The 24,748-nt window shown below is 33.4% G+C and overlaps 3 protein-coding genes across 4 annotated transcripts in view; 2 read left to right on the top strand and 1 right to left on the bottom strand.

The window, feature by feature from the left end:
* The window catches only part of LOC118734376 (proton-coupled amino acid transporter 1-like), a 21,581-nt gene extending 19,172 nt beyond the window's left edge, over window positions 1–2,409 (bottom strand). The window contains exon 1 of the mRNA XM_036464101.1: window positions 2,371–2,409. Coding sequence (XP_036319994.1) covers window positions 2,371–2,409 — 39 coding nt within the window. The remainder of the gene's footprint in view (window positions 1–2,370) is intronic.
* LOC118733768 (WW domain-containing adapter protein with coiled-coil homolog) overlaps window positions 1–20,129 on the top strand; it is a 199,080-nt gene extending 178,951 nt beyond the window's left edge. Inside the window, exons 3-7 of one of the 2 annotated variants that reach the window (XM_036463316.1) lie at window positions 14,685–14,848; window positions 18,603–18,963; window positions 19,049–19,500; window positions 19,576–19,748; window positions 19,815–20,129. In XM_036463316.1, the coding sequence (XP_036319209.1) occupies window positions 14,685–14,848; window positions 18,603–18,963; window positions 19,049–19,500; window positions 19,576–19,748; window positions 19,815–20,065 (1,401 nt within the window). In that variant the 3' untranslated portion in view covers window positions 20,066–20,129. The remainder of the gene's footprint in view (window positions 1–14,684; window positions 14,849–18,602; window positions 18,964–19,048; window positions 19,501–19,575; window positions 19,749–19,814) is intronic. The other variant, XM_036463317.1, reaches the window with a different exon arrangement.
* Window positions 1–24,748, top strand: part of LOC118733766 (partitioning defective 3 homolog B) — a 317,593-nt gene that overhangs the window by 48,919 nt on the left and 243,926 nt on the right. The gene's annotated exons all lie outside the window — the stretch shown is intronic.

Genomic DNA, 24,748 nt, shown 5'->3' with positions numbered 1-24,748 from the left:
ATGATTAATTAAAATTTTGAGTAATCAATTAATCGCACAGCCCTAGTTCCGATCATTTGGTCATGAAGAAATTTACGGTACTATTAAATTCTTATATGAGAATTGAAGTCGGTTTGGTTTTATGCTTAAAAATTACTTGTTTTATATTTTCTTCTGCTATGTTGTCTATTTATATTTAGACATTCAAACACTTACGTACTTGCATACATAAGCATGTATGTAAATACCCAATACAAAACAGTGTTTTAGTTTTTAAATATTGTCGTTGACATATTTTTACATGGTTGGATAGTTCGTCAGGGCTAATCGACGCAGACATTGATGGCCAGTAGGATTTCGAATATGTGAAAATTTATCTCTGGCATTTTGAGTTCCTCAAATAATTAAAATAATTCTTTTCGCAAATATTTTTGGTTTTACCTTTTCTTTTCGCTTTATTTTTACGTGCATTACGCTGCATTAGAAAGGTGAATGACTGTTTAACTGAATGAATGTAATTAGAAGAGTATGTATCTATGTATGTAAAGGCATGCCGTAACCTCGTGATCGAGCGAAAAATGTCGATTTTGTCGTACTCGTGCCACTATTTTTTTACATTTACATATATCTAATGTACGCAAGTATCTAGATTTGTGTACAGTAGTACTAAGCCGCTTGCATGATAAATAATCGCTTATTTACCTAGTCAATGAAGGCTGCCAACTTTTGCGTTTTTGGCTTAAAAAATACCCTTCTGAGAAACTAAACTACATTAAACCCTTTCTAATTTCTTCCGGATTATTTCTAAACCAGTTGTAAAGTTTTTGTTAGGCACACTGTGTAACAGTTAAAAAAAAGACACACGGGCGGTATGGTAATTATGAAAGAGGAAGAGCTCTAGAGTATTGGATGTTGCATTTTTACTGTGTATTGAAGTTTCCAGAATTTAGTCTCAAGTTGATTTAAATTATTTGAAAAATCTCGTTAAAACTACATTTACCATCAATATTGCCCTTAAGGGTATACATATAGGAAAATTTAATTTAAACCGACTATTTTTCACCCTTGTGGATCGTTTTGAACCTAGTAGTTGGTCATTGAAATTTCCCTTCCTTCCTGTCGACCTATTGATCTGCATAACCAACATATTCTAAAGATTCAGATTAAAAAGCTTGAAATTTGGATGCAAATTTTTTGAATGTTCCTAAACTATGTGTTTTTTAAGGGGTTTGGTTAAAGCAATACGTTTATAAAAAATAACAAAAAGAAATCTAACTTGAAAAGCATTTAGGGTATTCACAACGGTGTCGTATGTGTCATATTGTTGTATGTCGTAAACTTTAAACGCCTAAAAAATATATTCAGGGGGTTCGCAAAGTACCATCAAAGTCATATTATGCAATTTTGCAGTGTTAAAAAATAATTGGTTGTGGTTTAAAGCTCTCTAAACATTTATTTAAGCGTTTAAAGTTTACGACATACAACAATACGACACTTACGACACCCAACGGTAAATATTTAAAGCCGCTTGAAACATGCACTTCGTTAGACTAAAATTGTATGGGCTATAAAACTGTACACCCAAAATTTTTCTTAAGATTCAGATTAAAAGGTTATAATTTTGATGAAAATTTGTTGAATTTTCCTAAAAGTTATTAGCAGATCTATTTGGCTTTGATTTAGGCTTGGTCAATATTTTTATAGAAAAATAACACAAAATATTTTATTTGAAAAACATTGTGAATATTTAAATAACATTAACACTTGCTCACTTGTTTGAGTAACTGTATACATATGTATGTTAGCTTTTCCTCACCACTAAGCGCCAATGAATTAGGTCAATGTCTCTAGGCCATTCACATTTTTTTCTAAGCATTTCCTTTATTTTCTTGTGCATTTGTACATACACAGTTATTGTATGCAGATATTTATGTACATTAGACTGTATCACCAAAAAAAGTTGCGGTTTTCCGCCGGTATTACGAAATTTATTAGATTTGAAGACGTCCACCAAAATATTTCGGAAAACTATCAAGATTTACCCGACTTGGACCGATTTGAAAATACCTCCGAAAATGGATTTTTTTAAGAATAAAAATAGTTTCTTAAAGATTTTTTTTTTGTAAATCCCCTCAGATGGCAAAAGACATTAAGCTTAAAAAATGTTGCATAAAAATACTTAAACATCCTTTCAACGGAATCGTAATAACGACATTTTTGATGCTGTTTTTTTTTTACTTTTTCAAAGATTTGTTTACGAAAAACTATAATAACGGAGCCAAAACTATTCTGATTTAGACTTGTGGGGTCTCAGTAGAATTTATTTTCCCACTCTTTTTATTTCCGTGAAAAAAAAAATCATTCATGTCCCAATTATTATTTTTCAAATACCAACACATCTAAACTCAACTTGGAATGACGTTCGTTCATCTTACCTTTCTCTTTCATCCTTTGAATGAGTTTATTAGCAAAGAAATAAAAGGGGTGAGAAAATACCTCACAAGTCTAAATCGGAAAAGTTTAGGTTCAGTTATTCAAGTTTTTCTTATACCAATCTTTGAAAAAAGTTAAAAAAACAGCATCAAAAATCTCATTATTACGATTCAGTTGAAACTTTTTTTAATATTTTATTAAATATTCCTATGCTTAAACCGCTGTCATTTTACGGGATTTTTTCAATAAAATTTCTAAGAAACTATTTTTATTCATAAAAAACTCCATTTTTGGAAGTATTTTCAAATCGGTTCAGCTCACGAAAATCTTACTATTTTTCCGAAATATTTTGGTGGTAGTCTTAAAGCATAATAGATTTTATAATTCCAATGGAAACAGAGTATCTACCGATTTTTTTTTGTATGGGGAGCGATGCAGTCTAATGTACATATGTACATCTGTATTTGAATGAAAGCGCTGTGCATAGTCGTTTTATTATTATTTCCGCACAGTTTTATTGTTGTTATTAATGTAAATACTAGAACCTTAAATAATTCGTTTAAAATCGTTTTAGTTTGTTCCTTTGCTTTGGCAAAATATAACTTCTAACTGGATTTCGCCGCGCTTTAACATCGACGATTACATTGTTTTTTTTTTTTTAACTTACAATGACATCATTGCTATCACTCGTGACTTATTAAAAACATTCATAAAGCAATGTTTAGTCAAATATGTAAACAGGAAGTAATTTTTTTTCCATGACTGTATGGTAGCATACGAATGTGAGTAGGTATAGCACATATGTAAATTCCGACGGTTTATCAAAGCAATGTGCCAACTGTCTTATGGTAACTTTTTTAGCTTAAGGGAGGCGATTTTTCTTACACTCTTTATACCAGAGATGGGCAGATATTTGGCTCATAAAGCAGACAAAGAGCCAGCAAATGCTACGCAAGAAGTAAAGCAGTTCTCAGGGTAAGGGGGGTGTAAAAAATACTGACCAACCTCCCTCCTTTGAGGAGGAGAATGCTACTCAAAAATATTGTCCTTCTCTGTCCTCTTTTTGAGCAAAAATTTCATCCTTGTCCTCCTTTAAAAATTTTATAACAGTGATGAAATTTTCAAAAAATTTCGTTCAGGATATTATTATTTTCTAAGCGTACTCAGTCAATTGTATTTAAAAGGCGTTTACATTGTTCAATTTTTAGTTAAAGTTTACATCATACTTTTGATTCAACTAACCGCCTGCAGAAGTTGAACAGTGTAAACGCCTTTTAGCCGTAATCAATAATATTTAATACGGCTTTCCCTCGTCCCCCAAATTACGCAGTTCGCTCTCTCATTCATAAGTCGCACTCCAATTATCCTTCGACTTACGTAATTCGTCATACAAAACTTTGAGAGCAAATCGCCTCATTTGTTGGTAATTCAGATTCAATTATCATGCGAATTACGTACAAATCGCTGCCGTCTCTAATTTTTATCGGAAATTTATCTAAACCAGTTCACAAATCAAAACTGGCATTTTTTCTGAGTACGAAAAGTAAAGTTTATACATGCGTACATCACCAATTTAATACGCAAACTTATACATTTTTAGCAATAACTTACACTCTGCATCAATTTTGTAGTGAAGAAAAAAAGCAAAACACAGAAATAGAGAACTGACAAATCGAATAAAGAATGTGCTCGCGGGAATAGAGTAATTCACGGTGCCGTGGTAAAGCGACGACGCGTCTTTACAGGCGAAAATTATTGCCTACCATATGTCATTTCGTTTGCCAGATATGTATAAGTTTTATCAGTGGCAATATTTGTGTGTGGGGATTTTTTATTTAATAAAAGCACTAGTAAGATGTCTTAAAACAAGTGTGTTCGTTGCATTGGAGCGCAAATATGCTTAAACATTTTTAGAAAATGTGTTATTTCACATCCAAGTTAGGGATGGGCGATGATGAGAAATCATCGATTTTTTCATCGGTGATGACATCGGAGGGTCAACGTCGATCCTCAATTTTTATCGACCGACAATCATCGATTTTATATCATTCGATATCGATATCATTCTCAAATACGGAATTGTTCTTGTGCTCATCAGAAGTCAGCAGTTCTATTGGAAGCGTCCGCGCAATTTTTAACATTATTTGTTCTCATACATTATTTCCTCGAAATTATGTATTTATATGAGTTTCAGATTTGTTTAAAAATATTTTATTAAAAAACTTAAAATCAAATCAAATATTTTACTACCTTCGCCTTCTTTATGAATTATAGTTTTACATACGTAAAACCACGTTCAGGAATATCGTCACCTGAAATGCAAAAGTTGTAACTACATATCGTCGTTTAAAGTACAAAACCGCGTATCGTCATTCTGCAAAAAAGTGTAACTGACATTGGCTGCCAAAAATTGGATTTGCTCACACAAACTCTTGGCTCACTCCTTATCCATTCGTGCTGAAATATACTAGCCAGAAATGCGATTGCTTTATAAAAAAGAGCACCATTTTGAAATATGAGTGTTTTTACTTCCTAGAAAATAATTTATGCAAAAGCACATACGCGGTTTTGCATTTTGTTGATACGCGATTTTGTACTTTAAACGACGATATGTATGTATGTATGCATGAACAGTGAGTATTTCGAATAATCGACACTTCGATTATGTGTGTAAGGTATCGATGTGCCGATGTTCTACATAGTCCGCAATCGATTACTAAACATCGATATTTTACGTCTTATCATCGTTAAAATCGAACACAGGTCCAGCGGCGGATCCAGACTTTTTTGTGGGGGGTGTTTCCGGGAAATTTGCCCACTTATTCTATTTACTTTAAACCAGTAATTCTTGTATATTTATATAAAAGGGTGATCCGAAATAACTAACCTGGCGAATTTATGGCCTTAAAATGACTAATTTACTGAGAAGGAAATTTCTGCCATTTGGATTTTTATTTCAATGTTTAAAGGTGTCGGTGGGCATTTGACATGATAAAAAAACAGGAACTTCCGGTTTGTTAAAACCGCTGAGAAGAATTTTTTAAATTCTTGACGTTTGCAAGCAATTTAATTTAAAAATTTTACAGACAAACTCACACACACATACTCATTTTCAATCTTAAACAACAACAACTTTGAACAATTCCGTTTTTTTACTCTCAGTTTTATATGATTTTAAAATGTGGCAACCTTCAAAAAGAATCATGGCCGACGAATTGAGAGAACGGCTTTACCTTACTATGTTTTTATAATGGGCATTTGAAGTTTTCCATGTAAATAACATGTAAAAAATTTAGTTTTCATTAAAAATCTTCGCTGAAGACATTGCCATCGGTAGGGATAAGTATTTTCGGACAGAGATGTAATCACTACATTTTTTTGACTAGTTTTGGCTATTATTCTTTTGTTTATTTAATGTGTATATTTTTTATAAAAGTCTAGCACTTTACCTAAACAGCGCCACATAAAACCACAATCCAAAATTCGTACAAAAATTATGAAAATTCAAGAAACCAAAAATTTTTAACTTTTTATTTAGAATTTTTGGAAAAAATTTTGGGTATGCAGTTGTGTAGCTTATAAGATTTGAGTAGATTAAAGCGCCAATTTCAAGACGCTAGAAAACCGCGTTGATTTTTTTAATTTTTTTTTTTTTTTGCTGACGGTGTTGTGCATTTTCTTTCATATAAAGTATTTATGCTCGACAATTTCGTTTGCATGGGAGAAAACGCGATTTTCTAGCGTCTTAAAATTTGCACCTTAACCTATTAAAATTGAATGAGCTACAAAATTGCATAACCAAAAATTTTCCAAATATTCTAAATAAACAGTTAAAAATGTTTGGATGCAAAGTTAAAGTTTGTTGAAATTTCATAATTTTTGTACGAAGTTTGAAATGTGGATTTATGTGGCACTGGTTAGGTAAAGTGCTAGACTTTAATAAAAAAATATAAGCATTAAATAAACAAAAGAAAAATTACCAAAACTAGTCAAAATGTCACTTGACTTAATCAGCTGACCACAAGTGTATGTATGTACATATGTACATAACATCGATAAGAAATCAGTGTAATAAGTAGCATAATCAAACAGGTTGATAACGGTCTCATTATTTTTTATCGTTGTTATTTTGTAAAAACCAGAAAAACAACAACACGTGCGTGTGGTTTATTTATCACACTTTTTGTATTCTATAACACATTAAACGTTGTATAATTACATATTTCAGTTGATTTTAGCATTTTTCATTAATCAAACCAATTACAATTGATATTATTTTTGCACTTGAGATTCATATTTTTCTCGCTCAAAGTTAAATTGTCTTTATTGAAATCTTTAGTCTAGACGTAAGTAGCCATTTTAACTATTAACTTGGAACCAACTTCTATAGATACAGTAGTCATCTTGAGGGATTATATATAAGAACTTGTGTTAAGCACCGTTTTTTGACTAGCACCGCATATTTGATATAATCTATTTCAAGAAGGTATTTATTGAATCATATTCAACTTAGTTTTAAGTCGCTACTGACAATTTGACATTGAACGTGTTATGTATGTAGGTACGCTTAAGTTTTCACACATTTTTACGTTAAGTATTGATAAGTCTAGAATAATGTAAGTGGGACTTTATTGCGAAGAATTTATATCAATACGAGTACTTAATGAAGTTCCTGATATCAATTGTTTATTATAGTTAAATCCTGCATACATACATACATTCCGATTGATAAATTTAACAAATATCGTTTGATTTATGCATTATAACATTAAGTTAAAAAATACTATATTCATGGAGGTAGCCAGGTAGGGGCGGGGGGCTCGGGCCCCCCTAACTTTCAAGTTTTTCCTATATATATAAAAAGAACTCATTCGATTAGTAATTGCAATTAACCGATTAATCGGTACTTTCGATTAAAATAGAAAGTTAATTAAAACCAATTACATAGGTTATAAAAACTGATTGTTTTATTTCTTTCTTGTTAAATTGTCGAAACTTGCGCTATGAATTCAGTGCGCAAACAATTAAGAAAATCAAAATCAAGGGAAAACAATAAATAAAAAGATGTAAAGTAGTATACCATCCGTTCTACACCCCATATCAAAATTATAAGCGCACCACAAGAATTTCTTTTTTATTAAATAATTTTTAAATATAGCTTATTCTTTAGCATAAAATTTCGAGCTATTTTAATAGATTTCTTAGAAAGATTTGGAGTATGCAGTTTTGTAGCCCATTACATTTTTGTATAAAATATTGCAAGAGTGAAGTATCTGGCATTTATCGTTGAATTTGGATTTTTTTTTGTTGACGGTGTTGCTTATTTTCTTCAATATAAAAAAAGCGTTAAACATACTTTGTATGGAAGAAAATGCACAACACCGCATTTGGAAAATAATATGAAAATATGTGCATATGTACCTGCGTTATGATTTTTTAATTGCTACTGTGTTGCGGTTTTTTTGCAAAAATATCATTTAAAAAATTTGCAGAATTACAAGAATGTAAAAAATTTTGTAAAACTATACATACCGAGTAGAGTGGACACTTTTATTGTTGCCAATATTATTGGGTGGTTAGAGTGCCAATTTTTGTTACGTAATTGTGATTCATACATTATTGTGTAAGTAAAGTGTTCATTTTTGATGTTTTTTCGATTATTTTGAAAAATAATCGGTTAATCGGTCGATTAATGGAAAGGAAAATTTCGATACCCTTACATCGTTAACCGAATCAAAATAAATGATTATAATCGGTTATTCGATTAATGGTGCCATCACTAGGTAAAGGTAATTTTTCATTTAATCAGACCTTTTAAAAGTAAAATTTTTCATATTTTGTCTTTTTTACCTAAAAACAGCTTGTAATAAACTTTTTAAACAATTTATAATGAAATGAAATTTTTCGATTCTTGCGACAAACGAAATGGATTCCTTTATGTACGAACAACAAAAATATGGCTTTAAAACTTTTTAAAAACTTCATTGCATACTGGTTTCTGGCCAAAAAAGGAAACAATTTAAACCATCTATTTTTGAAAGCCATTTTAAAGGTCAAGGGAATTTTTCTATCAAACGAGATTATTTTTCTTGATTTCCCCATCTCAAAAGCTTTAAAACACCGTTACATTGATTTCGCAATCTCTTCTCGTTTGTTTTTGTCCCTTTTTTTCAAAAATAAAACACTGCGGCGTATACACGGCCCAAGGTACAGAGTAACTCTATTATTCTTCGCGCTGAAAATATTATCGGACAATACTAAAGGTGGTGGAGACTAGCTCTGTTATTGAAAAAACTTTTTATTGGAGCACTATGACCATCAACAAACTTATACAAATGTATGTATGTACATAAATTAGAAGAAGAAAACACCAAAAAGCTTTCGTGATTTTGCCTCATTACTATTGATGTACACTTTTCAATAAATGTGTATAAATGACAAAGTCTATTCTTTCCATCCAATAAACAACTATATTTAAAGTTTCTTTCAATTAAAACTAATAAAGATGTGCATATAGCATTTAATGAAAAAAGCGAAAAAGCCTTAAATTTGCCGATGTGTCGCGTCTTTTTTCTGAACTTCAAGAGTCATCAAAGAATTTGCCGATGAATGATGCATAGATCAAAGGTTCCACTGCGTTTTGTTATTGTTGCTGCCAAAGCAATTGTGCAGGTGTCATATTCCTTGACGACCTCTGTGTAATTCAAATATATGTAGATAAACTCCTCCATTGCACATACTTTGTATATACTATTACTAATGTATGTATGTACATTAGACTGGTTCAAAAAATCTACTATTTCTTTATTTTCAAAATCCCTGGTGAAATATTTTCGACTACCAAAATCGCAGCCCTTAATACATATTAGGATTTAGAGGTCATAGTATCTTATGTCGAAAGGCTGGCTTTAGTATAATGCGGCATTCGCAGCATACGATTGCGCCGAGCCGTTGATGAACTTTTGGCAAATAAACGTGCAAGAAAAGTTTCGTCACTAGAAAGTCAATATTCTTATTAAGTCTCATCAAAAAATTCCTTGTCGTTTAAAGAATAAAGGAAAGCTTCATTATACTAAAGCCAGCTTCCCGACATAAGATACTATTCCATACGAACACAGATATGTACATTAGACTGCATCACCAAAAAAAGTAAATTTTTTAAGCTTAAACCGTTTAGTCATTTGAGGGGATTTTTTCAAAAAATATCTTTAACAAACTATTTTTATTCATAAACCCCTCCAGTTTTGGAGGTATTTTCCAATCGGTCCAGCTCGCTTAAATCTTAATATTTTTCCGAAATATTTTGGTGGACGTCTTAAAATATAATAGATTTTATAATTCCAAAGGAAAAACAGTACCGATTTTCGTTTGTATGGGGAGTGATGCAGCCTAATGTACATAAATAACGCAGAAACGAACTTGTTTCAATTTAAAAATTTTTAATTCATTTAAAAGTTGACGTAATGAGCTGTTATGATTTTTCCAAAAATTTACTGCTTCAAAAATTATTCAAGGTCGAAAAATAAAATAAATAAAAATAATTTTTTTTTTTAATTTTCGTTATACACTCCACTCACATATTGACAAGTTTTGGCCCTCAGTTTTTCATTATTTAATTTTATTTATTTTTTTTAATAAATATGTAATTTAATGTAAAAACAGAAGTTTCAAACCTTTTGCAATATGAAAAAAAATGTACCAACTTTCGTAAATATGTCGAGATTTTTAATTCGATTTCTTGAAAAGATTTTTAAAATTAGGTGTGAAGCCCAAGATAAGTTTTAACATTTTGCCGAAAATTAAAAAAAAGTAAAATTTTTTATATGTTCGACTTTAACCTTGAATAACTTTTCAAGGTGTAAATTTATGGAAAAATCATAGACACGTTTTTCAGCCTTGAATTTCCTTAAAAAATATATGTCGCTCATTCCGATGCGTTGACTTGAAAAGGTGTTATAAAATTGCAAAATTGAAAGAAATTTCTTCCTGTGTTTTTATGTATATGAAAAATAGAACTCGGCAACGAGCGGCCTCTAAATCCTAACATTAAGCTACGCTTTGACGCACAAACCAATTGATATATTTATATGGGAAAAAACATTTTTCGTGGTATAGTATTCTTGAAAATTAAATTTTTTCGATCAGAAGACTATTTCTCGTAAGAAGACTTCAAATAATGATACCCAATTGTTTATATTACCATTTTTTAATACCAGCTATTTTTTATGGGTCCCCCATTGCTTTGTTTGGGGTTTTTAGGGGTCTTATTAAAAATAGTTAATATTATAAAATAGTTAAATATACAATTGCGTATTATTATAGAAAGTATTCTGAGGATGAACAAAGTTTCCGATAAAAAAATATTGACTTTCCAGAATTCTATACCACTTTATGAAAAATTGTTTTTCCCATATTAAATACATGGAAAACGTTGAACGCTTTGAGCGGTCTCTTAATATTTTTTTATTTCAAAATAAAAAACAGAACAATCATAGGGCATGAGAGCATTAAAATGCCGACTTTACTTTTTTTTTAACACCCTAATGTAGATACATACATATGCATACCTGTGATGAAATGAACCGTTTCGCCGGTGGTAGAGTCACGTTTTTATGACAAAACGCTCAATTGTTTAGTTGATGTTTTATCGCTTCTAACCAATTCAATTCAAATTTTATTTTTCAACAGTTTTGCTTTATTGTGTTTTCAGTACTTTTAACTTTGTATGTATGTACATGCATACATTTGTATGTGCAAATTTGGTTGTAATTGTTGCGATGGATATCAAAATAGTTTAAACATTGAATTCAATGAGCGTTTGTTTTTTTTTTGTGGTGTGTAATGTGTGAAATTGCGAAATTGCTCGTCACTGAATCTATTTTCAGACTTTTGATTGATGTTATAAAAATGTTATAAAAGTATGCACATACGTTCCTGGTTTCGGTTAGGGAACACGAGCTAGTTAAAAATCTATAAGGAAATTTATGGAGTGCGATAATTTATAGATTTTTATCGTTTGGTATATCACAACGCGTTGCAAGATATTTTAAGTAATTAATTTCAATTTATTAAATTGCATTTCTAAAATATAGCAATGGGTGATTGAATGTTGAGACAATATGTCAATAAAGTAAATTCGCTCAAAAGTAAAAAGAAAAAGCTGCATATGTAATAAACTTATGTGGTTTTTCACGTGCGATTACTTCACATTCTGGAGCAGTTCTTCTTCTTCTAATCGATTATTCTTACTCGCTGTCGTCAAGGCAAGCCGAGGTTTTCCAACGCCAAGGAGGCCTTCTCTTCCTCCACCGTCACAAGCAGTACCGCATCGAATACATTGAAAGAACCATACATCTTTAGCAGACACTTTTTATAAAACACTCCAAAGGTCGCTTCATCGAATAGTTTCATCTGCGCCATATATAAGATCGTTCATGATGAAAGATTTTAAGATAGATAGATCTTTTTTGCTCTCTTCTCAGTTACAACAAGTCTCAGTTGTTCCAGTGCTATCCTTTACTTGTTTTTTCTTCCCTCCTAAATTCTTCTCTGATGGTGTGTGACATTTTGCTTAATATTAAGATATTTTCATTGTGATACTTTCGCTGAAGATTGATCTCTGCACACAGACTAATTGAGATGCTTTTCCACAACCTTCTCTGGTGAAGCTTATCAAGAATCGTTTGGCAGCCTGCTATACATACATATGCTTATGTTCAGGGGCATGAGCTCGGGAATAACCCCCATTGCCGCCGCGGGTCAGGTGAAAACTGCGACTGTGATGCATCAGCAAGCGAGGCGATGTATGTACATAGTTTTGTGAGTGAACGCCTAATAGTCGCTCGGTTGGCTCTCGAACCCGAGGACATCGCTCCATAAGTTATCATGGACTTAAAAGTCATAGTATATGTATGTGCATTATGGCCGCGGTTAAATAGGAAAAAGACGGGAAGGACCCCCGTCTTGAGTTTTCCACGACGCCGTAACAATACACTGTGCTAATTCACCGACGCTCCAACGATTTCTATCTGAAGAGGCTGCTGAGATGAGAATGAGGAATAATAAGTATACAACTTTCTGTGCCGATGCATATATGTACATTAGGCTGGGTCGATTTTGTATGGCGGAAAATAAAAGGCATTTGACCATATTGTAATAGTAATATTATGATATCTTAGGTCTAAGCCAATTGCTATTGGCTACGAAAGATTAATTTAAAACTTATCTTTAGCCCGCGCATTTGAATCAAAGTGTATGCATTTTGAAAATTACACTTTGGCTTGTAATATTTTCGGAATGCGTTAATTGTTATAAACAGGACGATATATCATTAACGGTTAATTAATTTAGTACCTCGCGTTCATTTATCATTTTTCAATAAGTCTACAAGTTTTTAAGATATTAAGATAAAACTTACAAAAACTATAATTTTCCCTTATGAATTTTCAATTCTTCATTACTCCTGCAACTAAGTGAAAAATACAAAAAAGTGAGACGAGATTTATTTCAAACGTTTTAATGTTTTCGGATGTTTATACTATAATATTAAAAGGACCATGGACTTGGTCACGCCGATTTGGTCAGTTTTCAGGATCGTGGTGAATGAAGTCAAACATGTATTGTCAAAGATTAGGAATCGTTCGATAAGTTAATAGTAGTTTCAAGCATATAAGTATTAACATACATTAACATAATACAATTAGGGTGAGAAACGCCCATTTTAAGTCCACTTCTGCAGTCTTGAAAATTGGTGCGGAATGGTTTCATTAGGCAATAAGTGTTTAGATATACATAAATATTTCAGTTAATTCCATTATGTGAAAAAAGACTGTAGGTAAATGTAATTGTCTTTAACATATCCTGGGAAATCCTTTTGAGGACTCTCCAATCGAACGATATTGCTTTGCATTCAGCTTGAACGAAAAAAGTCACTACCTGGCACACTTTTCTGTAATCCGGTTCTTTCATATAAGTAAAAGTTATTTATACAACGGAAGAGAAATTTTTTTAGAAAAAACTGGAGATCCACTTAAGTTTTTCGCTATAACTTTGGTAAATGTTACTCGATCGGTATGTAATAACTACCAAATTGAAGACGAGACTTTCTGTTAGAGATTTATGAAAATAATTTAATGAAAGTCGTTCAGTTATAAACAAATTATTTTAAAATAACAAAGAATGTTGACCAAATTTTTTATTTTTTTTCCTTTATTTGCAATTTTTATGTTGAATGCATAAACATAAGTAAACTAAGTAGTATTACTAGAAGTTGTGCCTGTTCAGTGTTTCCATACTCATTTGCATAAACAAAATTTTTCCATGGTGATGGAAAATAATGGCTTTTCTATTAGAACTACCGAAATTGTTCTTAAATTTGCGAAAATTCGCAAACTATAGCTAATATTAAAAAAAGGTTGGAATATTTGGAACCAGCGACCGAAATGCACGCCAGTAATATTAATGCTGTTCTTTACATCTTTTGACTATTGGCCAGTGCAATTATCAAGAGAACAATTAAAATTTTATTGAAAAAAGATAACTTTGAGATGAACGATAAAATAAAGGGCTGCGAGAAATGATATTCGACTTTATCTTTTGCGTTAACGGATTCATTATCTAATAATATGCACCAACATTTTTGCTGAACCCAGAATTTTTACCAAGAATTGGTTTTATTTGACTAGTGTGCTGTGGGTCACTTGGCGGTCGATGCGCGGGCTCTTACAATTAAGATAAAATACTTATATTTTGCAGGCTTGTTGTTGACTTAATGATACAATATATATTCACTATTACCAAGGGATTTGAGAAAAATTAGATTTTCGACCCGCCCTAATGTACATTTTTATTAAAAATTATCGAACAGAAATTACAATGAACAACTTTGCATATACTGCGAAAAATTCTCTGTGTCAATACTTTTGTTCTTCACTGTGATCGATCTGGGTTCTTCTTTGTTGAACCAGCTACCTGTGTTGCCTTTCAAACGTGTAGAGAAGTGATACCCCCATATCTAAGGTGATCTGCTGGTTAGCAGATTCACATCTTCGTCTTTGCGGACACCAGCCCTGGCCTTGAAATTGTTTGACTGCTACCATATTTTTTGATAGAGTATACAAAACTAAACAGTATGTAATTATTTTTTCTAATTTTAAAAGGAACTGTTATGGCTTTTAAAGAAGCGTTCATTAGGCCTTAGTTACTTAGCAGAATCTTAAAACATGATTTAGCCAAAAATTTAGTTGAATGAGTTTCTCTTTCTTCTTTTTTAGAAACAAACGTATACTCAGATACCAACAGACAACAGAACCGTCGACGGTAATAACGCTAAATCAGCGATCGACACTGTAACCCTGCAAAAGAGTGATGTGGAAAAAACAGCGAAGCTCGATCCAAAGAAAGCAGGCGAAAATGCGCCTGAGCACCCGCCGACAAGGTATTCATCCGTATAATTTTACATGAGCGTAACTAACCGATAACACATGCCAATAAAAAACTGTTTGCGGCACGGAAAGTGAACCCTGATTCTTATAGGTTTTCCGAAGGATCAGAATCTGAAATCAGAAATATTAGATTGGCTCTAGTTTTTGAGATATTTTGACTTAAAAATAGGAAAATACAAATTTTGGGCATGTTTAGACATCTATAATGCAATTACTTGGTCTGGTAGAATCTTTCGAATAGGATGTATAAAAGACTAAACATTGCTCTTTTAGCACAAAAGATTAAGGCACGGTGAACATTAGAGCGATATGATACGCGATACGATACGAAAGCGACATCGACACGCAGAGTACGTGGGAATTGGTAGGAAGCGATGAAAACTGTGCACGTTTGTACGACAGTCGATGTCGCTTTCATATCGTATCGCGTATCGCATCGCATATCGTATCGCTCTAATGTGCACCGTGCCTTAGATTTGGCTTTTATAAATATAAGTTACAAAAATAATTTTAAAACAAGTTATTTTTAAGCAAAAAAACAAAACCGACTTCAATTCTCATATAAAAATTTTAGAGTACAGTTAATTTCTTCTTGATCCAACGATCGGATCTAAACAAACTTAGTATGGGAATTGGTAACCTTCTCTTTTTTGTGAAGTTCGTTAAAAATATACACAGCGAGTGAAGTTTTTTCAGTTATTTAAAAAAATTTAAAGTAAAAATATGCGAAAATTTTCGACTTTTTGCTTACCTGTGCATTTTTTAACTTTTCAAAAATAAATAAATTAAAGAAAATGAAAAAAAAAACGGGTTTAAGATTTTTGTTTATTTTACTTCTTATTAAAAATATTCTATCATATCGTCGGCTTAGAGTGTAAACCTGCTAAATCCGTTTTTTTTGGCAAAATTGACCTTTTGATGCAGTTCGAAGGAGTAGGCGATTCCGCAGTTGGCAAGCAAAAAACTACGTCAATATATAAATATAATTGTCAAAAATTGTTTGATGAGTAAAGCTGCTAAGTACAATCAGTTCAAATTCAACTATTTGCTAAATCCAACATATTGTGCTTCTGTCGTTCGATTACACTGGTCTACAAATTTCAACTTTTTTTCTGCGAATAAGACGGGACCTGGTGTTTCTGAACGGATTTTTCGTGCTGAACACGAATCCGGGGTCAAAAATGTCCCATCACGTCACGTTTTCGAGAAAAAAGGGGTTGAAACCCCTAAAAACAGCGTTTTTGGCCATTTTCGAAAAATTATAGAGCTGAACCCTGACGTGGTACAAATTTTGCATATATCAGAAATTAAAGGCTAAACCGTGCCCTTTCGAATGAGCCCTATGCCGAATTGATCGCGTGCACCCTTAAAGCAGGGGGTGTATTTGTGTTTAGGGGTGCAGGAAAAATTGATCACAGAAAGAATTTAATCTTAAACGATCATAGAAAATTAATAATGCCAAGGTTTTAACTATATTAAAAGTCGCTGATTACGAATCTGCAGTTAGATTTTAAAAATTTAAGAAATTTATATGGTCGTTTAAGATGAAATTCTTTCTGCGATCAATTTTCCCTGGACTCCTAGACACAAATACACCCCCTGATCTAAGGGTGCATGCGATTAATTCGGCATAGGGCTCATTCGAAAGGGCACGATTTAGCCTTTAATTTCTGACATATACAAAGTTTGTAGCACGTCAGGGTTCAGCTCTACAATTTTTCGAAAATGTCCAAAAACGCTGTTTTTAGGGGTTTCAACCCCTTTTTTCTCGAAAACGTGACGTGATGGGAAGTTTTGGACCCCAGATTCGTGTTCAGCACGAAAAATCCGTTCGGAAACACCAGGTCCCGTCTTATTCGCAAAACCCTTGTAGACCAGTGTTATTGTTCTATCTTAGAGTATTACTTTACGCGTTTAAGCCAAGGTAATAGCCAGCGAATAAGCTTTAATTTTTTATATCTCAAGGAAATTATTGTTACTTGTGGAACGAAACAGAAGGAAGATTAAATGCAGAAGAGTTTTCCAGCGTGTGGGTAGATTTGATAGAAAAAAATGTAGTACCAAATAATAGTTCCGGGGAGCAAAGTACAGTAATTTTTTATAGCGACGAATGCACATATCAAAACCGAAACAGTATTATGGCTAATGCTTTGTTATCCACAGCTATAAATAACAATATCATTATTGAGCAAAAGTTTCTTGAAGTAGGCCATACCCAAATGGAAGCTGATTGTATCCATTCCACTATCGAACGAGCACTTAAGGAAAGAGATATCCATGTTCCTGCAGAATACATTGGAGTATGTAGATCAGCTAGAAAAAATCCAAAACCATATGACGTAACTTATCTTAGTTACACGTTCTTTAAAAGCTTTAACATAGTTCAATTCTTTAATAGCATTCGTCCCGGTCGCGGCAAAGATGCTGCTAAAGTAACTGATATACGAGCCCTACGGTATACACCAAATGCCGACATACATTTCAAACTAAGATTCTCCAACGAATGGGAAGTAATACCGCAAAGAAAATCCACAGTAGCTGTTTCCTTGCCGTTCTCTCACCTTCCGAATTTATACGAGAGTAGGCGTACGATTGCTCGCAGAAAGTATGAGATCTCCAGTATTTCAAACGATTACTTCCTGAAGATTACCACGCCTACTATAACAATTTACCTCATGATTGAATAATATGTATCATACTTTCTGGCATTATTGAGTTCCTACTTAAATTATCTTATATGTGGTCTTTGTACTATTAATTTGAGAGAGGAATACTTCACGTATAGTTACTAATATATGTTTTATAAACTGCCTATTTTTGTTGCAATAAACGGAAGAATAAATCTGTTGTATTTTTTTTATATATATATATAATTGTTTTTATCTATGGAACACTATTTTAATTAACATTTAAATTGAACTCGTAATCACAAAAAAATAAAATAGAAACAATTTATTCATACAAATATGCTAAATCCACTTCAATTTTGAAAATACAAAAACTAAAACCTCCTAAGCTAGAAACTCGCCAATAAAACCATAAACACGTAATTTTTTTCATTCGTTCTGGATTAGGGCCAAAGAACGTCGCGCGATTAACAAACTATATGTAGGATTTGCCCCTTAGACTAAGAGTTAAAGATATATTTAGTTTTTTGCCTCTACAGTAAAATGTGTTTTTTGGTCGTTAGCAGGTTTACACTCTAAGGCGACGATATACTAGGGCTATTCGCGATCCGGTGCAAATGGCCTAGCATCATTGCATTGCAAATTTGTATTGCAAATTATTTGCAATACACAAACAAAATACACGCATTTGCATTTGTCATGGCTTGGCAAATTTGCAATACCGAAAATCCATAGCATAAAAATGCTATGCATTGCATTCATAAAGAAAACCAAAGCTGATGCACAAAAATTGTTTTGCAAAAGCTTTACCATGACAGTTTAATAAAGGTCGCTCACAATCCATGGCATATTTCTGCAATTGCATAAATTTGTCAGCTCTTATGCACCGAATCGCGAATAGCCCTATTGTTTTTATACTATAACGGTTGAAAATATGATAATAATTCGTTTTTTGACACTTTTAAGTCAAAATAACTTAAAAACTAAGCCAATCTGAGTTCTGATTCTACGAACGAAAATCTGTAGGAATCACCACTTATTGACTCTGCCGCAAAATTTGTTGGCCAGTGTAATTTCTTTGCAAAAAAACTAACTGCAACACTCTCCATCTCACCTATAGTTATGTGACTACGCTGATACACATCTTCAAGGGCAACATTGGACCTGGACTCTTCGCCATGGGTGATGCCTTCAAAAATGGTGGCCTAATATTGGGACCCATTCTACTGGTGGTCATCGGCGTTGTATCGGTGCATTGTCAGCATGTGCTCGTTAATTGCTCGGAAAAGATGCGAACTCTTACCAACGGCTTGGTGTGTGCCGACTATGCCGATACTGTGGAACAGTGTTTCGCCAATGGGCCAGTCAAGTTGCGTGCTTGGTCGAAAATGATGAGAACCATAGTGAATATATTTATATGTGTTACCCAATTAGGGTTCTGTTGTATATATATGGTTTTCATAAGCACAAATATGAAGCAGGTATGTATGTATTTATGGAGGTCGAAGAGTATTCATTAATTATGTCCAAATGTTTAAAAGTCTCTAATTTATATGCCATCCACAGATCTTTGATGCCTACAAAATTGAAATAGATGTACACCTTGTGATGTTAATCATATTCGTGCCCATACTACTAACCTCGCTCATAACAAATTTGAAGTGGTTGATGCCGGTTTCGCTGATCGCCTCCATTTGCATGATTTTCGGTCTGGCCATAACAATATTTTACGCACTCAAAGACGGTCTACCCAGTCCATCGGAGCGAAGGCTCTACAATGATGGACCACATTTGGCATTGTTTTTCGGCACAGCGATCTTCGCTTTCGAGGGCATTACTTTGGTGCTGCCACTCCGTAATGCTATGCGCAATCCAACGGACTTTGCACGCACCATGGGCGTCCTCAATATGGGCATGTGCTTGGTGACATTTATGTTCCTATTTGCCGGCATTTTGGGCTACCTCAAGTGGGGTGAGGATGTAGGCGGCAGCTTGACGCTGAATCTGGGCGATACAATGTGAGTTGCTTTGACGAGCATAAAAGCATATATTTTTTTTAATTTAAACATATGTATGTTTGTATTTTGGCACAGCTTGGCGCAAGCCGTGAAGGTAATGGTGTCAGCCGGCGTACTGCTCGGCTATCCGCTGCAATTCTTCATCGCCATACAAATTATGTGGCCGAATGCAATGCAACTTTTGCACTTGCAAAATCGTCCCTTCTCCGGCGAGCTGCTCTTCCGCACAATTATGGTTGTGCTAACGTGTAAGTATTTAACTGCATTTCGAAATTGTTGGTACAAATATTTTAATAATTCTTCCCACATTCCAGTATGCATTGCTGAATTGGTACCCGCACTGGGTCTGTTCATGTCGCTCATCGGTGCTTTGTGTTCCACTGCGTTGGCGTTGGTTTTCCCACCGATGATTGAATTGCTTGTGAAGCGTGACGACAACAAAGGACCTGGCGTTTGGCTATTTACCAAAAACATTTTGATACTCGTGTTGGCGTTGATGGGCTTCTCAACTGGCACCTATGAAAGTTTATCACAAATTGTCACACATTTTAACGAAATGAAATAACATTTAAGACTTGCGCTGTTAAATTGTGTAACTCGAATAGGTATATGTATATGTATGTATGTATTTGTTTTTATGTACATACGTAGATTTCTAGATTTAATACTCCTTAACGTGAGTTTCGTCCGAATTTTTTTCATCCGCTCGTAATGAATACGCGGAAGTGAAAAATGTATGATTTCGGTCGAAAATGAAACTCATTATAAGGTTGAATAAGATTTAATAAGAATTCACGATTAGACTAAAACAATGAGTAAGTATGTTGATGTGCCAGTGTGATTTTAGTGATACAATATGTCAGGTATCCACTTAATTCGCTTTTAATTTTTATCAATAAAATGTTATTTATAACCCTAGTTTTTATTAGCTTATTCAGATCAATGTGTACACATACAAGTATGTATGTACATATATTTATGCCAGTACATAATTATGTTCTACAAAAGACCACGTAAACACATCTAAATACAGATTTTCTAAAGTGCCAATTATAATTTCTACCAAATAAATAATAGTAACTAAGATTTCTTTATTGCTATTTTAATCTTTGAAACGTTATATGCGAGTAAACCCTGCAAGCCATGCTTTCGGAGTATTCCACTAAGAATATTTTCCTCCATTTTAGAAGGAGCGGACGGGTGGTCTGGGACACCCGGTATATGGGCAATGGGTGTGATTATAGGCCGATTTCGCTGATTTTCAAACAGACGTCTTTTAAGATTCTTAGAAGCATGTGTACAAGATTTTAAGCGCCTATCTGCATTGGTTGAGTTTTGACTGCAGAAAGTGCTTATATCAGCCATAGTGCAATGCACAGTGGAAGAGCACCTTACAAAATGTGGCAAAAAGTAGTAAATGTGCTGCGATGTTGCTAAAAATTGTAACGTGGAGTTCTTTTGCCTAGCAATGAATAAATATGAAAACGGGTAAAATTTACCCGACTGCCACGCCCACCACACTAGGGGGCGGAAATGGTAAATATCATCGGATTTCAATGAAATTCGGTTTGTAACTTGGGTTAATATAGGAACACATAAATCTGAGAGATGGTAAAAATCGGTCTACTGTCACGCCCACCAGCCATGCAGTCTGAATTCAGACGATTTTGTTTGAATATATGTACGTAAAAAAAGTTACAGAATGCGGAACAAACTTCCGACATTCTTAAAGATTTCGGAAACTTTGGTTTGCAGGGAATATATGTACATTTAAATATTTTTCACTCACTTTTTTCATGGTTGGCTATAGAAGCAAGAGTCCTTTAATTCTACAGAGATGCTTATTTTCAAGAACCTACATTTGGGCAAGCCAGTACTGTCTTCCAATACCATACAAAACTGCACGGAAAAAAATTTGCAGCTGAGCGCAATTATTTACGAAAGCTATTTCAAGGAACTCATACTTTCAGTCAATGAATTGTACATTCCAAAAACAAAACGGTGGCATACTCATAAGCAGGTCCGAAAAAATAAATCAAATAAATCAATTTTAAGCGCTTAGATAAGCATTAAAACATTGGTAAATATGCTTGCAAATAAGCTTCAAAAACAACAAGAAAATTTAAGTAGTTTTAATGTTTTGCTTTTTATTAATTTTCTTTCAATGGGCAGTCAAGAGTTTCTTGATATTCTCAAATAATAAATATTTTTGTTGGTCGTTTGAGGTAGTTTAATAGACGGAAAACGACCTGTCGACATCCTCTGATGTGACTGGACAGAATTTAAAATTAGATATTCCAGTAGTCTTGGTGCATCGATGTAGTAGTCACATTTTTAAGATTATTAAAAATAATGCGGTTTATATTGCACAGAGATATGAATCAAAACGGAATTAAATTTTTTTTAGTATATCCTTATTCTCTATTTGAGATAAATTATTTTTAATATCTTCAATAACACCAATGATTTTCCGTAGAGACAAACCTTTGGTTTGCAATTTATCCCAACAGAAATGCAGTTGAAGTTAATAAAAAACCAAATCTGTTTTTATACCCGAGCGCACTTGTGCACAAGGGTATTATAACTTTGTTCACATAACGGTTGTTTGTAACAGGCAAAACGAATCGAGATAGATATAGACAAATGTATACATAAATGATCAGGATGAAAAGAGAAATCGATTAAGCGGTGACTGTCTGTCCGTCCGTCCGTCCGTCTGTGCACACGATAACTCGAGTAAAAATTGAGATATCTTAACGAAACTTGGTACGTGTATTTCTTTCGTGCGTAGGACGGATGGTATTGAAAATGGGCAAAATCGGAAAATAACCACGCCTACCTCCCATATAACGGTAATTTTCAGAAATACGAAAACTGCGATATTTTAGTAACTAATAAAGATAATTCACTCAAAATTGACATTTAGAATAAATTTTAGACGAAAAATAAGAATATTAAAAATTTTTGGAAAATGGGCGTAGCCACGCCCACTTATAGTTACATGTGTATATCTTGGTAACCGCTGCACCAATTTCTTCCAAACTTGGCACAGTTGTTGACCATGATACAGCATACCAAATTTTTAAAATCGGACAATAATCACGCCCACATCCCAGATAACGCTAATTGCGAGAAATACGAAATCCTCGATAAATCAGTAAATATTAAAGCTAATTTATTCAAAATGGATGGTTGCAACAATTCTTTACTAGGAAATACGTTTATGATAAAATTTTGGAAAATGGGCGTGGTACCGCCCACTTATGATCACATATATGTATCTCGTTAACCGTTCTAGTAATTTGTACCAAACTCGGTATGGTTATTATGCTTGCCACATAAAAGCAAACCGTAGAAATTTGTTGAAATCGGACTAAAATTACGGCCGCTTTTCATATAACGGTAAATTTTAGAAATGCTTGAAACTTCAATATTTCGAAATTTAACGACGCTAATTTACTCAAAATTGATACACCCGCTTATCATGTAGCGGTAGCTTTCGAAAAGGTGGAAAACATATATTTAATACTTGCGCCAGGTATTTAATGTTCGGCTCCGCCCGAACTTAGACTTTCTTACTTGTTAAGTTTAAGCGTGGTACGGAAATCTCCTGAACTGTCAAAACTTCATACAAAAAAGATCTAAAATAGATCTAAAATAGAGGTGAGGTGTTCAATGTAGTTAGTATAATATTAAGGTCCATTTTGTGCCTTGAGGCATTCTTGTATTTGAAAAAAAAACCTCTTTCAGATTGTGGCGGATGCGACAATATTTTATGACGGGTGGGACGACTCACTATTGAGGACGCATAGTTCGTAATCAAAATGAACGCTACTAGCTTGATGTGAATATCTTTGAACGCTTATAATTTCTCACCATAAATGCATTTTTCTAATTCCGTACATCGTTTTAAAGTCTATGAATTGTACTTTCTATTTGGATAATTATTTTTTGCACTGTCTCGTTTATAACTTGACAAATATATTATATCATATAGATATAGATATTATAGCATATTATATACATACATATGCGTTTGTAACAATAAAATAGGGAAAACAGGAAAACAGTGAAAAATAAATCGAAAAAAATCTATTTCTAAAGAATTATTCTTCCTGCTATACTATTTCCACAAATTTAAGCACAATCTTTGTCTTTATTTTTTTACCTGTGGTGTCATCTTCGCTGGAATGACCCATACGCTATATGGGAAAACACCTCAAAGACCGGTAGAAAAAAAATTTGCTCAGTATGCGATAATACATAGTGCTTTAAAATATCCAGTAGGTTTTTTTAGAGAGAAAAAAGTTGCGTTGCTACAAAATCTCAAACAAGTCAAGAAACAGTGCTTTTATACTTTTAGGTTACAATTTCTCAAACTTCAGAATTGACTATTCAATGTTCAGAGGCACAATATTTTTAGTACTAAAATCAACGCAAATTCTTAGCTCATCCAATTATCCTAAAATGGCACGGGCTTTAAAACTATGTACATACATACATATATTAGAGAGAAGTAATTTGTTCGGAGCAAAATTTTCGAAGAAAATGTATAGCAGATTCAAATTGTACGATTAATTCTAAGTAAAAATGACGAACGAACTATATACCAAAAAGGACGTTTGACCCTCCCATTTTCGAAAGAAAAAGAGAATCGAAAAGATTAATGATTTTTTGTTACTCATACGCCATGTATCCCCATGTTAGATCAAACAATAACAATCGTACCGATACAGAGGATCGTGGCACAGCAAAATTTGAAAAATTAGTTTACAATCATATTGCTAGTACATTCAAAGTACATTCCCCAATATCAGAGTGTCGATATATTGAAAAAAGAAGGAGATATCCGATAAGAGAATATACATACTCATAATGACAATTTAACAAAAAGTACAACATTTGTAAATCTATGGAAACGCTGCACTCGCTGGTAGTGGCAGAGGATAAAAATACCAGTTAGAGAAGGACTTGGCCGCAGTTGGCATTTCCAATTGGCGTCAATTAGCATGGAAGAGGAACGAATAGCGTGCTTTATTGGGTTCGGCCAACATATAAAATACCACATAGCTTCATTTGTTTTGTCTTGGTTAGGACAAATACATATCTCCGATTTTTCAAATTTCCAAAGAGCGAAAAGCATCGGAGAAAGTCGACATATCGAGCCCTAACCGCGAAAGTAATGTAAGAGCGAAAAGCATCGGAGAAAGTCGACATATCGAGCCCTAACCGCGAAAGTAATGTAAGA

This window comes from Rhagoletis pomonella, unplaced genomic scaffold, assembly GCF_013731165.1.
Source record: "Rhagoletis pomonella isolate Grant_MI unplaced genomic scaffold, Rhpom_1.0 Rhpom_scaffold_00002, whole genome shotgun sequence".
NCBI classification, from domain to species: Eukaryota; Metazoa; Arthropoda; class Insecta; order Diptera; family Tephritidae; genus Rhagoletis; species Rhagoletis pomonella.
Note: the sequence above shows the minus strand (reverse complement) of the source record. Positions and strands in the feature narration are given on the sequence as shown.